Source organism: Delphinus delphis, chromosome 15 (genome assembly GCF_949987515.2).
Source record: "Delphinus delphis chromosome 15, mDelDel1.2, whole genome shotgun sequence".
Lineage (NCBI taxonomy): Eukaryota > Metazoa > Chordata > Mammalia > Artiodactyla > Delphinidae > Delphinus > Delphinus delphis.
The window spans coordinates 10703716-10717537 of NC_082697.1; the positions used below are offsets into that span (position 1 = coordinate 10703716).

Consider the following 13822-nt stretch of genomic DNA (forward strand, 5'->3'; position numbering starts at 1 on the left):
CCAGCTCCCGGAGACTGAGGAGGGCGGGTGGAGACAAGAAGGCAGAATCTGGGCTTGTGCGGAGGGGCTTCCCACTGCTGGGGGGGCCTGGTGTGGACGCCCAGGTACGGGCAGTGGTCAGTGAAGCGTCCACCTTGGGTGGGCACTGAGGGGAACCGACCGGAGACAGTGTGAAATCCTGGCTTGGTGGGTTCTTCCAGGTGGAAGAGACGGAGACCCGTCCAGGTGCTCTTCAAGGACCCCACCCCCCGGACTGCAGCTCCAGTGGTCGGAACCAGGCCCAGAAAGACGCAGCAGGGCCAAGTGGTGCAGATAAAAAGCCTCCAGCTCCAGGCCTAGGTCTCACAGGTTCAAATCCCAGCTCCACCACGTTCTGGGTGGGCAAGCACTTCGACCCTTTAGTGCCTCAGTTTCCTCATCTGTAAAATAGGGACAGTGACTAGACCTATGTCACAGGGTGGGATGTGAGGTGCCTGCCGGGTCAGAGCCCAGTACAAGCCGTGACAACCATTATTCTAGAAGGGCCGCTTCAGCTTGCACCCCCGGGTGCAGGTGCAGCCCTGGAAACCCTCGGGTCTGCACACGCGTGTGCACACACTTGCCTACATTGCCTGCTCCACACAAAGCCCTCCCAGGGCCAAGATCAACACGCCGGGGTTGCTGAATGACTCACCACCCCTGGCTGGGACGCATTTCCTGGAACAAGTCACTGCAGGTAGGGCTGGGGTGCCCCGACTCTGGTAGAGATGAGAGGATGCAAATCCCCGCATGCCCAGCCACACCCCGATGGGATCCTCAACAGGAGTGGGCGGCGGACCCCACTTCACAGCCCCACGGGCCTGAGTTCCAACCCCGGCGCTGACCTTGGATTCGCGACTCTCCCCCTCCAAGCCTTGGCCTCTGCCACTAAATGAGGACACTAGTGCCAACCACAAAGGGACAATTGTGCAGGCTATAGAAAAAGACTGTAAAGTACAGAGACCAAGGACCCAGCAGGCCCCACTGTTAGGATTCCTGCTGCAGACCACGGGCAGCCAAGGTCCTCTGTCCTTCCTCCCCCATGGTGCTTCTAAGCCATCAGTGGGCAGAGCACTGTGTGACTGGGGGGCTCCTGGTCACCCCGGAACAGTCACCATAACTCAAGGGACCAAGAAGACAACTCCTGACTTCACTGAAAGGCAGGAGAGACCACATTTGGCTGGAGAGGGGGCAATCCCAGAGGGCTTCTCAGAGGAGGTGGTATTAAGTTGGCTCTGAAGGATCAATAGGAGTTCCGAGATCATGAGATCTGTGAGGCCATTGTCTAGCTGCTACTGGCCTTGGGCAAGTCCCTCACCTGGAGGCAGGCAGGTAAGCAGCACATGCCTCAGGCAGGTGTAAGACAAGACAGAGCAGTGGGGTCCTGACAGGGACTGGAGAGTGACACCCAGGCAGGCATCCCAAGCCAAACAGAATGAGTTCACACGGGGCCAGAGTGGCAACACTGCAACTACTCCGTTTCCTCATCAGTCAAACGGGGATAACATTCATTCCCAGCGTACACGATGATTGGGAAAAGTAAGTGAATTAATGCACATGAAATACCTCAGCAGTGCCTGGAACACTGTAAACGCTCGATATATGAGCCTTTGTGAGAACACTAAGAGGAGACAGGGAAGGGGGGCATGCAGGAGGGACAGAGAGAACAGAGGAGCAGAGGGGGACCCCCAGGCAGGGCCCAAGGAACAGTGAGAGACCCCACTGGGGGGCAGGACAGAGCAGCTGGCTGAGCAAGACCCCTTTCCTGGAAAGGGCAAGACCCTGGAGATAGGTCAAGCAGTGCTCCAACCTGGCCTTGCTACTTGAGGCAGCGTGGCTTCGGACAAGTCCCTTCACCACCCTGAGCCTTGGTCTCCGCATCTGTAAAATGGGGAAATGACAAAAGTGCCTTCCTCCAAAGACTGGCATGAGAACCAGATGCCATATACAACAGCACACAAAGTGCTGAAAGCAGACCTGACATAAAATTATCAAATCCAGCTTGGAGTGGGGTTTCTCAAACTCAGCACTCCTGATGTTCAGGGCTAGATAATTCTCTGGTGTGGGGGGCTGTCCTGTACACTCTAGGGTGTTTAAAAGCATCCCTGGTTTCTACCCACTTGCCTCCAGTTGTGACAATTGCAACATCTCCAGACACTGCCCAATGTTCCCTAGACGAGGGAATCAGTAAGCCGGAAAGACAGAGGTGCTTAAACACTGAAGGTCTCTGCGAGGCAGGATCAGTCTGGCCTCAGTTTCTCCATCAGTAAAAGGGACACAATGACCCTTCCTTTCTTATAGGGAGGATCCCAGGAAAGCAGCGATGTGGGAGAGCGAGGCCTTTGCAAGCTGCGGGCCGGCTGCCCCTCTCACTGTCCCCTGTTTTCTGGTCTGCTAGAGGCCAACTTGTGCCTTGGGAAGGGGGACCCCGCCTAAATTCTGGAACTCACTCTGAGCACGTCCTTAGGTGTGGAAGGAAGGGACAGGAGGGCAGGGGCTGCTTCTTTTCGCCATGGTAACCCCAGATGGACCACACTGCTTGGCAAACAGCAGCACTTACTAACTGGTGGGTGAGGCGGCGGGCAGTCACGGCACCGAAGCACGCAGCTCAGGGCACGCAGGGGCGCACGAGGGAGGCACTGCAACACTCCAGCCACCTAGCCAGCTCCCCACCGGCTGGCCAGATGCTGTTTCCTGTCTGCAGAAGCCAGCCGTGCCCTTTGAACTCCTGTTTCCTGAGCCCCTCTCCCTGCTCCAGGGTCTGGGAGGGGGCAGGGAGGTAGGGGATACTCACGTTCCCGAAGGCGGGGAGCCTCGAGGAGCCCAGCCACTTCCGCAGGGCCTGTGAGAGGGCCCCGTGGTCCCGCTCGGCCTGAAGCACGTGGGCTTCCAGGAAGGAGACGTGGTGCCCGACCATCTTGACAAAGGCCTGGTGGGAGAGGGGAAAGCAGTGATGCCACATCTGCGCAGACTGGGGTGTGCTCCTGGCTGCCTCCCTCTCACCTGGCCCCATGGACTCCGGGAGAGTTCAGGCAGCACCTGCCCAGCTGGGGGCACCTTCAGAAACCCTGACAGTAACAGTGACACTCCCCCTTGGAGGCCTGGCCTGGCCGAGCCTCCACTGGTGTCCTCTCACCTTCTCCCCCTAGTGACCATCTGTTTAGCCTCTGTTTTACAGAGGAGGTAAACTGATGCTCAGAGAGGTTGGACCACCTGCCTAAAGTCACACAGCCAGGAAGTGGCAGAGAGGGGACTCAGGCTGCACAGCCTTCTTTATGAAAAATGGAGTTTTTAGAAATCGCTCACTTTAATATTTGATGGATATTGGGGGGGTCTCAAACTCAGAAGGTGCCAAGGGGCAGGCAGGTGACAAGCGGGTGAAGTAGGATGAGTGCGGACAGGGTGAACCGGAACGCCGGGTCCCGGCCCCCAAGGGGCACTCAGCTCTGGGTCTCTAGTGCAGAACCTCCAATTTCAAAAGAAAAAAAGAGAATGCTGGGGTCAGATTCTCTGGACTAGAATCCAGGTTCTATCACTTACTAGTTGTGTGCCTTTTGGCAACTTACTTCATTTCTATTATTCTCAATTTTCTTATCTGTAAAATGGGAATAATAATAATTAAGTGCTTAGGGTATATTAAGAGCTCAATTAATATCAGATAACATCATTTAAAAAGAAAAAAAAGGACATTCAGATTTTATGAAAAGTGTCCAGTTTTCAAAAACGTTAGCAATAATTTCACAATTTAAGAAAGTACCGTGCAGGCCCGGTGAGACTCATTTGTGACTTCTGGTGTGCCTGTGTGTTTCCGTGGGTACCTACGTTTGTGTGTTGTGTGCATGTGTTTGTGTGTGTTGTGTGTATGTTTGCGTGTGTGCCCATATGTTGTGTGCATGTGTCTGTGTGGTGTGTACACGTGCATGTGCTTGTACAAGCACTGCACGTACAGCCGGGAAGGCCGCCAAAGGTGGCGGCTCCGGTGCCATTTCAGACAAGCCCCCCTCTGCGGAGGCTTTTACTGTCGGAACCTCCCTGTTCCAATAGTAAAATGCAAGAGATTTTCTTGCACCAGGAAGAGGCAGGAGACCCTCTCAGTGCTGGGCCCCACGAGGGAGCCTCCCTTCACTGGATGGAAAGCCCCGGTCAGCCCATCCAGCAAGGCCCACCACCACCCAGCCCTGCCTCTCCCCGTGTCCCACACACCAGCCACACAGGCTGCCCTTTTGTTCCTTGAAAACGCCAAGCCTCACCCTCCACAGGGCCTTTGCACCAGCTCTCTCCAGACCGGCAGCACTTCTCTGTTCTCGAGGGGGTGAACCCTGCTTGTCTCTCAGGCCCTGGATCCACTGTCCCCCGACAGAGAGGCCTTCCCCAACCACCTAATCTAACATGCCCCACGTCACGGCGGAGCCACCCCGTTTCCCCGTCTTCCTAGCTCTCCTCTCCCTCTGAACTTCCTGTCTGCTTGTTCACGGTCCATCTCCCTCTAGATGTGAGTTCTGGAAGAGCAGATGCTGAGTCAGTGTTGTTCACAAGGCCACAGCCAGGGCCTGGTCAGCTGGAAGGGGCTCAGCTGGATGGTGGAGGCACGAATGCACGCAAGCATGAATGAATGAACGAGTGCGCACGCACGAATGAATGCATGCACGCGTGAAGGAATGCACGCGTGCATGTAGGAATCAGTGCACACACAGGAATGAATACACGCACGCGCGCACGCATGACCGCATCTTTAGCAAAAAGACATTGGATGAACACAAGATGGTGGCACTGCTGTGCTGCCGCCGCCCTGTGGCTCTGGCAGGGGCAGAGCTGAAAGGCTCTGAATAAGCCACATCAAGTGTGTGTGTGTGTGTGTGCGCACGTGTGTGTGTGCGTGCGTGTGCGTGTTGGGGGGCGGGGAGACGGAGCCACAGGCTGGGCAGCTTCCCCTGGCCTTGCTGGGCCTGCACATCTGGTTGTAAGACACAAAAGAAAGTTCTACAGTCCCTCCTCCAGCCGATTCCAATTTTACACTCCCTGCGTTAATACCGTTAATACCGATGTGGCGGGGAGTATGAGGGATGCTGAGGAATGTGCGCTCACGAGGTCGGAACCGCCTCCAAAGTGCCTGCCAGAGAGGGCAGCCCGGCCAAGCCGCAGCCAGGGAGAGGCCGAAACCTGGCCAGGAAAGCTGATCCCGGGAAACTGGAAAGACGCGGACACGCATCCACACCGAGAGGGGAGGAGGGGACAGAAGGAGGGTGAGCGCTCATCGGGACCACCCTTGGGACTATAGGTGACTTCTATATAATTTTCTCTACAATGAAAATGAACCACTTTTATTATCAGAAGGGAGGGAGGGAAGAAGGGAAGGAGGGAGGGAAGGAGGGAAGGAGGGAGGGAAGGAGGGAAGGAAAGAAGGAAAGGGGGGGAGGGATGAGAGAGAAGGGAAAGTCACATTGTTTTAAATTTTATTTGTGAGTCCTGAATGATGTATCTGAATCCTTGCGGCAAAGGCCCCCAGCTTCAGAGCAGGGCCCAGTCCAGACAGGGTGCCAACGCCAGCACTGACTTTTGTAATCCCAGCTCCACCACTTCCCAGCTGTGTGACCTTGGGTAAATAACCTTGCCTTTCTGTGCCTCAGCCACTTTCTCTACAAAATAGGACGAATAATGGGACCTTCCTCATGGGGTTGCTGTGAAGGTAAAGCAAGTTGTTTCAACTAAAGCACTTAAGAGTCCCTGGCTCATAGCAGGTGCTCAGTAAATGTTAGTTTTTTCTGGCCTGAAAGGTCACCCCCATGGTTCCCAAGCCTCCCCTGCCATGGGTCACACTGATTTGAGAGCTGAGTGGCCTTGGGCTCCCTGGAACCCCCTGACATGTTAGGCCCTGGAGCCCCCAGTCGGCTGGGCCGAGTGCTAAGCAGGCATCCCAGATTCTGGCTCTCAGCCTGTGGGCAACGGCCACCACCATAGCGATAGCCTGTCCTCAGCGAGCATCTACAAGATGCCAGGTGCTGGACTAACACCTTCACGATGACATGGTCACAATTTGCAGAGGAGGAAACTGATGCTGAGAGGGTGAGTGAGTTACCCAAGGGGCAGATCTGAGGCCCAGGTGGTCTGGCTCTGGAATCCATCCGCCTCAGATTGGGGTCTGATCGGGTCCTAAGTTTTATTGTTCTCATGTCACATGCAGCTTAGTGGGAAATACATATTCTCCCATTTGCCTTGAAATCCATGACCCTCTTGGACTAACTTTTTCTTCCTTTTTTTTTTTTTTTTTTTTGCGGACGCGGGCCTCTCACTGTTGTGGCCTCTCCCGTTGCGGAGCACAGGCTCCGGACGCGCAGGCTCGGCGGCCATGGCTCACGGGCCCAGCCGCTCCGCAGCATGTGGGATCTTCCCAGACCGGGGCACGAACCCATGTCCCCTGCATCGGCAGGCGGACTCTCAACCACTGCGCCACCAGGGAAGCCCTCTTCCTTTTAATGGAGACACAGTTACAGAGAAATATCTCTAGTCTAAGGAAAGCAGCAGTTCCGGGGGGTTGACAAGAGGCAAATGCCACTTAGCCTCAATGTTGGGGAGACTCTAGGGCAGAGTGGGGACTGTGGCAGCCGAGAGATTCACACCCCACTGAAGGGGAGAGTTGCTTCTCAGCTCCAGCTCTTCCCAGAAAGTAAGGGGCTGTGGCTTGGGGTTGGTCTTCTAATACCTGACTGCCCAGTACAGTCCTGGATCCTGCTGGCATCTGAGTTTGCAATCTCCATCTAAAGCTTACAATAACTGCTGGTGGGAGAGTAAAATGGTGTCAACACTTTGGAAACCGATCTTGGCAGTTCCTAAAAAGACTTAACCACATGACCCAGCAATTCCAGTGCTAGGTATTTACCCAAGAGAAATGAAAATGTATAGCCACGCAAAAACCTGAACATGAATGTTCATAGCAGCCTTATTCATAACAGCCCCAAAGTAGAAACAACCCAAGGACCCATCAACTGATGGATGGATAAACAAAATGCGGTACAGCCATCCCTGCAATGGAATACTATTCATTCATAAAAACGAATGAAGTTCTGACACGTTCCAACCTGCATGAACCTTGAAAGCATTATGCAAAGTAAACTAAGCCAGACACCACAGGCCACATATGATATGAAATGTCCAGAGACAAATGCATAGACTCAGAGTAGATGAGTGGTTGCCAGGGGCCAGGAGTGGGGAATGATTGCTAACCAATGAGCCATCCTGTGTCTTCAGTGGCTTCCTACTCCTCAGGAAAAAGGCCACCATGCTGACCTTGGAGTGGAAGGCCTAGACAACGGGCCTCCTGCTGCCCAATGTCTCCAGCCCCGCTCAGGTCATGACCTCCCTCATCCCTGTAGCCTGGCCCTCCCCGGATCCTTCCAGTGTCCCCGTCTCCTTCCTGCCCCAGAGTGCAGATGCCCCCCGCCTCTGAGCCTCTGCCCGAGCTGTGCCCTCATGTGCCCAGCACAGCTCCTTCCACTCACCCTCCGGGGGCCAGAAGGTTCCGCTCCTTGCTCGCTACTTCCCTCCAGAGCACTCGACTCCCTCTAGGTCACCCTTGGTGAATGTGGTCAGCAGAATCATGGGCCCCAAAAATATCCCATCCTCGTTCCCAGAACCTGTGGCCAAAGGGACTTGGCAGGTGTGAATAAGGATCCTGAGCTGGGGAGACTGTCCTGGATTATCCGGGTAATCACAGGCATCCTTATAAGATGGAGACAGGAGAGTCAGAGGAGGACAGAGCCTGGAAGATGCTACGCTGTGGGCTCTGAAGGTGGAGGACAGCACCATGAGCTGAGCGACGCAGGCGGCCTCCAGACACTGGAAAAGGCCAGGACGTGAACTCTCCCCCAGAGCCTCCAGAAGGAACCAGCCCTGCTGACTCCTGCTGACACATTTTGGACTTCTGACCTCAAGAGCTGTAAGATGCTAAATTCATGTTGTTTTAAGCCACTATGTTTGTGATAACTTGTTACAGCAGCCCTGGGAAATGCTATGGTCATGCTTTGTTGCTGTGTTTCTCCTGGCTGGAACACACCCTTGGACTCTGTCTTTCTCACTGTGAGAGCCCTGCAGTGGCGCATAGTAGGTCCTCAATAAATGCTAGCGGACTGAATACTAAGGGAAAAATTGGGCTTGAGAGTTGGGCCAGCCCAAGCAAGGCAAGAACCTGGGCTACAAATCTTCACATTTTCTTTCCTCTTTCAAACATGTGGAATAAAATTCAAATGAATCAGCTATTCCAAGGGCAAAGTTTTAATTATATTCCTGCCTCATTCTCTGCTGACAAGAATGTTAATTCTCTGTTAACTCTAGGGCCCACTGCCGGGCTCCTTTCCTCCACAGCTCAGAGGGACACACATCCCCTTGGTCTAGGTGACAGCTATTAAATTGCAGGCTCCTCCAGCCTCCCGGTCCTTCACTGTGCAAGAAGCCAGGCAGGCGCCCAAGCCAAGGGCCCCAGTTTGAGTAAGAGCTTGGGCTCCAGAGGATGTGAGCTGCAGTCCCAGCTTCACAGAATTAGCTGTGTGACCCCAGGGAAGTGGCTTACCCTCTCAGAGCTCGTGTTCCTCCTCTAGGAGACGGGACGGTGAGGATACTGACGCTGCAGTGCAGCCAAGAGGAAATGAGATACCATGCACCTTAGCCTGGTGCCCACACAGGTAAAGGGCGGGTGAAATAAGTCAGCAGTGAGGCAATAGGGCATGGTGTGGATTGTGGTGAAATGCAGAACACATGTCTCGTCTGAGGGGCGGCTGCCACCAGCTCTACCAGAACATAGCCTAGGGGTTGGAGATGTTCTATTTCTCAGTTTGGGTCATCTTCACCTGGGAGTTTATATGTGTAAAAATTCACTGAATTGTACACTCACTATGTGTGCACTTTATGTATTTATACCTTAAAAAATAAACAGAATAAAGTATTTAAAGAAAGGTGGGTCTAGGGTTATGAAAGCTTCTGAATTTCCAAAAGCAGCTGAAAATTCAGATTTTTGTATAAAGTACCCTGATTTTTAAATGGGTACTTTATATAAATTCATATTTGTCATATTTTAGAGATACTGTGTAGGCCCCGTTTTGGCTACCACCCCACTCCACTGGGTCTAAGGCCTGACACTATCAAGGCCAGATCAGCATCTTGGAAGAGACAATGAAAGAGCCAGAACAAGTCCATGGAGCTCACAAAGAAAGCTCATTATCCTGGACTCACCTCTAGCTGGTCCACTTTGGCGTAGATGCCACGCATTTCCATCACCTTGGCCTTAAGGAGGGGGATGTTTTCCTCCAAGATCTGTGAGGTATCGCTCCTGATCTGCAGGGAACAAGACAGCTCATCAGGCTCTCTGGCCCAGCCCCGCGTCCTCCTGCTGCCCTGGGGGCGGCCAGGCTCTTCAGAGACCTCGCTGATGGCCGAGACACCGAATGCCATCCTGCCCAGGGACAGGCCCAGGAATGACCCATAGTCCCGGGTGGGGACCAACCTCACTGCCTCTCGGCACCCAGACCCAACCAGGTATTATTTACTGAACTGCAAATTAATTGTTCCCCCTGACCAAACACCCAACACCACCAGCTCCAAACTAAATACCTTTATACTGTAAACCAGTGAACTGGACCAAATGGAAAGAATCAAAATCTCTTCTCTAAACTGAAGTCGAGGTAAATCAAGTTTTTGTTACACTGGAACTAATAATGTCAATGAGAAGAGTTAACAATAATCATTAACATTAATGACGAGTCTCGTCATCATGCTGCTTCCTACACGGAGCCACTGTGCTAAGCATTTCCTGCGCATCATGCATCTCATTTAATTCCAAGATTCTTCTGCTTGGAAGGACCCCAAAAGCGACTGAGAACTTTGGGAAGCCACATCTTTCCCTTGATCACTGAGATCGGACACTTAAGCCTCCGTTTTCCTGCAGAGCCAAAAGTGCCAAGCCTAACCCTTAAGTGTGTGTGTGTATGAGAGACAGAGAGATTCCATTTCCATGTTACCATGTCCTGACCACACAGAGAGGCAGAATACATACCACTCTCAGATTCTAGGGAGCATGTGGATCCCCTGGAGGGAAGCCTGTTAATGCTGACTTGAAGGCTCCTCCAAGTCTGGTCTAGCTTGCGTGGGGGTGGCGGGCAATCTGTTTTCTGCCAAGCTCCAAGGCTGTGCTGGAGTGGCGGTCCGGGGACAGTCAGAGAAACACCAGTGGGCTACTAGGATTCAGACTGGAGTTTGAATTCAGCTCTACCCACCATGAGCTGTGTGACCTCGGGCAAGTCACTGCACCTCTCTGAGCCCTCCTTTGCTTGTCTGGACAGGGAAGCAATCAAGACAGTCCTTGCTTCCTTGGAATGTAGTGAGGATAGAACGTTTAGCAGGCTGTTTGGCATGGCGTGTGCGGGAAGCTTCTGACACGGTCCTCAACAAGCCCCACCTCCTGGTGTTCATGTTTTTGTGTGATCCCCTCCCCGAGACCATTGCCTGGATCTAGAGACTGGCTCCTAATGAAGAGGAGTCAGCCAACGTGAGACATGGCCCTCCTGAGACTAGAAGACTGTCACTCCATCTTGCTGGCGGTCTCTCCCACCGCCTGGTTCATGCATGCTTCCCCCCACCCCCTCTTCCTTCTCACTTGTCCTCTCCTGCCAGCTGTGAAGAAGCAAGTTGCCGTGATGGAGCAGCCCGCCTCTGGCCAAGGGCCAGTGAGGAACTGAGGGCCTCAGTTCAATGATCGTGAGGAGCTGGATCCTGCCCAGAAACACTGACTTTGCCTGGAGGCAATCCTGCCGCAGTCGAGCCCTGAGGTGACAACAGTCCTGGCCAACATCTCGATGGCAGCCTGTGAGAGACCCTGACCTACAGGACCCAGCTAGGCTGTACCAGAGTCCTGACCCACAGACACTAGCACATAATCAAGATCATTGCTTAAGTCACTAAGTATGGCAGGGTGGGGGGGAATTTGTTATGCGGCAATAGCTAACTAATACAAGGTGACAATTCAGCAAAAAATTTTAATTTTAAAAATGTTTTTGAAAACTATACCCATTTTCCCTCCTCTTTCTGCCTAAGTATATGAGACCTCTGGTTCTCCTGCCATTCCGCTCCCATCACTGTTCAGGATGACACTTCCCTCCTTGCCCTGGGTAGCCATTCCATCACCTGCATGTCTAAAACCAAACCCTTCCTTCCTGGTCCCCCTCCTCTGGTCAGGGCACTGCCATCTCCCTGGGCACCTGGCTCTAAGCCCACTGTCCTGAGGCACACTCCTTTCCCATGCCCTGACCCCCTGGGGCCAAAAAGCAGCCCCAAGAGGGTGGCATCTGGCACCAGGCTGTCTGGCCTCAGTCTCTGCCCTGACCTCTCTGTGCCTCGGTTTCTTCATCTGTAAAGTGGGGATCAGACTAGTGCTTCTCTCGAAAGGATGCTTTAGGGATTATACAAGATCGTCCATGTCTGCATGTGGCCCACATATGTGGCTCATTTGGCCCACAAAGTGTTTTCGTGTTTAAATTTGACTTAATTTCCAACTTTAAAACTCAAGTGGGGGGAAAAAAAAAAAAAAAAAAAAAAAAAAAACTCAAGTGGGGCTCCGAGGAGAAATGGCTGATTCTAGGGTTGGGGCAGGGAACATATAAAAGCCTGGAGCATCTCATAGTGCCAGAAAGTAAGAAAGTGTTAAAAAAAAAAAAGAAAAGAAAAGAAAAGAAGGATGGGGCAGGTCAAAGGAACACAAAAGCCAGCCTGAAAGAGCCACATGGCCCAAACTGGGACAATTTGAGCAACAAAATAATGTAACATTGGACGATATCCCCAACTATAAGATAAATACACACGAATGTGACAGGAACAAGGCACTGAACGGGTCGCAGAAAGGGGGATGTGGTGATGCTACTGTGGAGCCAGGCCACCAGCCCAGTGATGCCGTGTGGGTGTCACGTGCCCCTGATGTGATGTGATGAGAAGGCGCCTCAGCTCTGGGGATTCTCTCCAGAAGCTCACAACGCCGTCTAAGCACAAGAAAACATCAGACAAACCCAAACTGAGGGGCCTTCTACAAAATACCAAATACCCCTCACAGCTGCCAAAGTCATGGAAAGTCAGGAAAGAATGAAACTGTCACGGACTAAAGGGGCCTAAGGAGACCTGACAATTTAAGGCAACGTGGTGTCTGATGGATCCTGGAACAGGAGGAGGACATTAACGGGAAGCTGGGGAATCACAACCAAGTGTGGCGTTCAGTGAGTAGCCAAGGATCTGTGCTGGTTCCTTGGTTTTGACAAAGGTACGAAGGTGAGGTTAACAGCGGGGGAAACTAGATGAGGGCTGTGTGGGAACTCTTTGCAATTTTTCTGTAAATCTAAAACTATTCCAAAATAAAATACATAGATATGGCTTTAAAATATTCAACAGATTAAGTGCGGATTTATAACTTCTCTTAAAAGTCAGCAGCTTTGGCGACACTGGGCCCGTCTCCCCAGGCACCGCAGGCTAGGCTGGGTAGCAACTGCTCCCTCCCAATGGCACGCGCGCTCCCAGTTTCTGCAGTGGCCACCCATCCCTAGCGCCTCGCCCCAAGGCCCTGACTCCCTCCATATCCTGCCTGGCTCCTGCAGGCGCCTGCAGTTGTTAGCTGGGATAGGGAAAAGGGCTCGATATCCTCCCTTGTTTCCCCCAGGCCAAATTTCTAGAGAGAAGCCCATCCCTCAACAAGGCTAAACTCGGGAGAAATTGCCATGATGCGATGAAGAACAGAAACTCATGACAAGGTCAGAGCACAGGGAATCAAAGGCAGATCTTTTCTTTCTGTTAATTTCTAAAGAAACAAGCAGCGGAGCACAAGTGAGAATCAGGAGGGACTGGTCTCAGCAACCCACGGGGGTGAAGGGAACGCGGCGGAGATGAGATTCTGGAACTCTGCCCGCCTCGCCTCAGATCCTCAGGAACTGGAGGGCCAGAGGGTCTGCGGGCCGAGCAGGAAGGCCCCTCTCTGCAGAGGCTCCTCCCCTGGCTGAGACTCAGGGCAGAGCGAACTCTCTACGCCTGCCCAGAAGGCAGCCTGCAGGTCCTTGGGGGGAAAGTAGAGGGTAGTCCTTGGAGTCTGAAACACCCCCAAACCTTCCTCTTGGCTCCCCCAAGAGCTGGGAACCGAGAGACAAAAACCAGGGTATTTAACATGGGCTGGGGGCGGGCAGGGTACCAACACCCAGGAGCGTTCATCACGTGCTGGGAACAGACCCTGTGGTACAGGAATTGCTTTCTCTTCAACCTTGATTTATAGGTGATGAAACTGAGAAAAACTAAATGAGCTGGGCAAGGTTGCAAACCTACAAAGTGGGAGATGGAGGATGCTAATCCAGGTGGGTCTGAGGCCACCTCCTAACACCAGAGGTCTGCAGACATGTTCTATCAGGCTCACGCAGAACCTGCCTGAAAAACCGAAAGTACCACCAAGCGAGGTGCCAAGATCTAAAATTAAGGATATTTCCCTTAGAAACCCAGATCTCTGGCTTCTTGTGAGAAATCAGAAGACCCGGCCACACTGACATGCCACATGTTCCACCTGGCAACAATCAGCGGGCGCTGGGTGACAACAGCCCGCTTTGGTTCACCAGAGTCTCCACCACTACCTACAGTCTCCCCAGCACGGCGTCCGTGGCCACCCCATGCCCTGTTCATCTTACAGGGGAGTGGAAGGAAAGGGACACATTTCTCTTCTCACACCCATCCCACCTCACGTCATCACATCACAGGCATGCGCGTTCACGCTTATGCATACTTCTCAGAAGAACAAAGA

The 13822-nt window shown here is 52.9% G+C and overlaps 1 protein-coding gene across 2 annotated transcripts in view; it reads right to left on the reverse strand.

Moving 5' to 3' along the window:
• The window catches only part of BCAS4 (breast carcinoma amplified sequence 4), a 60500-nt gene that overhangs the window by 25841 nt on the left and 20837 nt on the right, over positions 1-13822 (reverse strand). The window contains exons 3-4 of one of the 2 annotated variants that reach the window (XM_060032669.2): positions 9241-9342; positions 2813-2947 (exon numbers count right to left, since the gene is read on the reverse strand). In XM_060032669.2, coding sequence (XP_059888652.1) covers positions 2813-2947; positions 9241-9342 — 237 coding nt within the window. The remainder of the gene's footprint in view (positions 1-2812; positions 2948-9240; positions 9343-13822) is intronic. The other variant, XM_060032671.2, reaches the window with a different exon arrangement.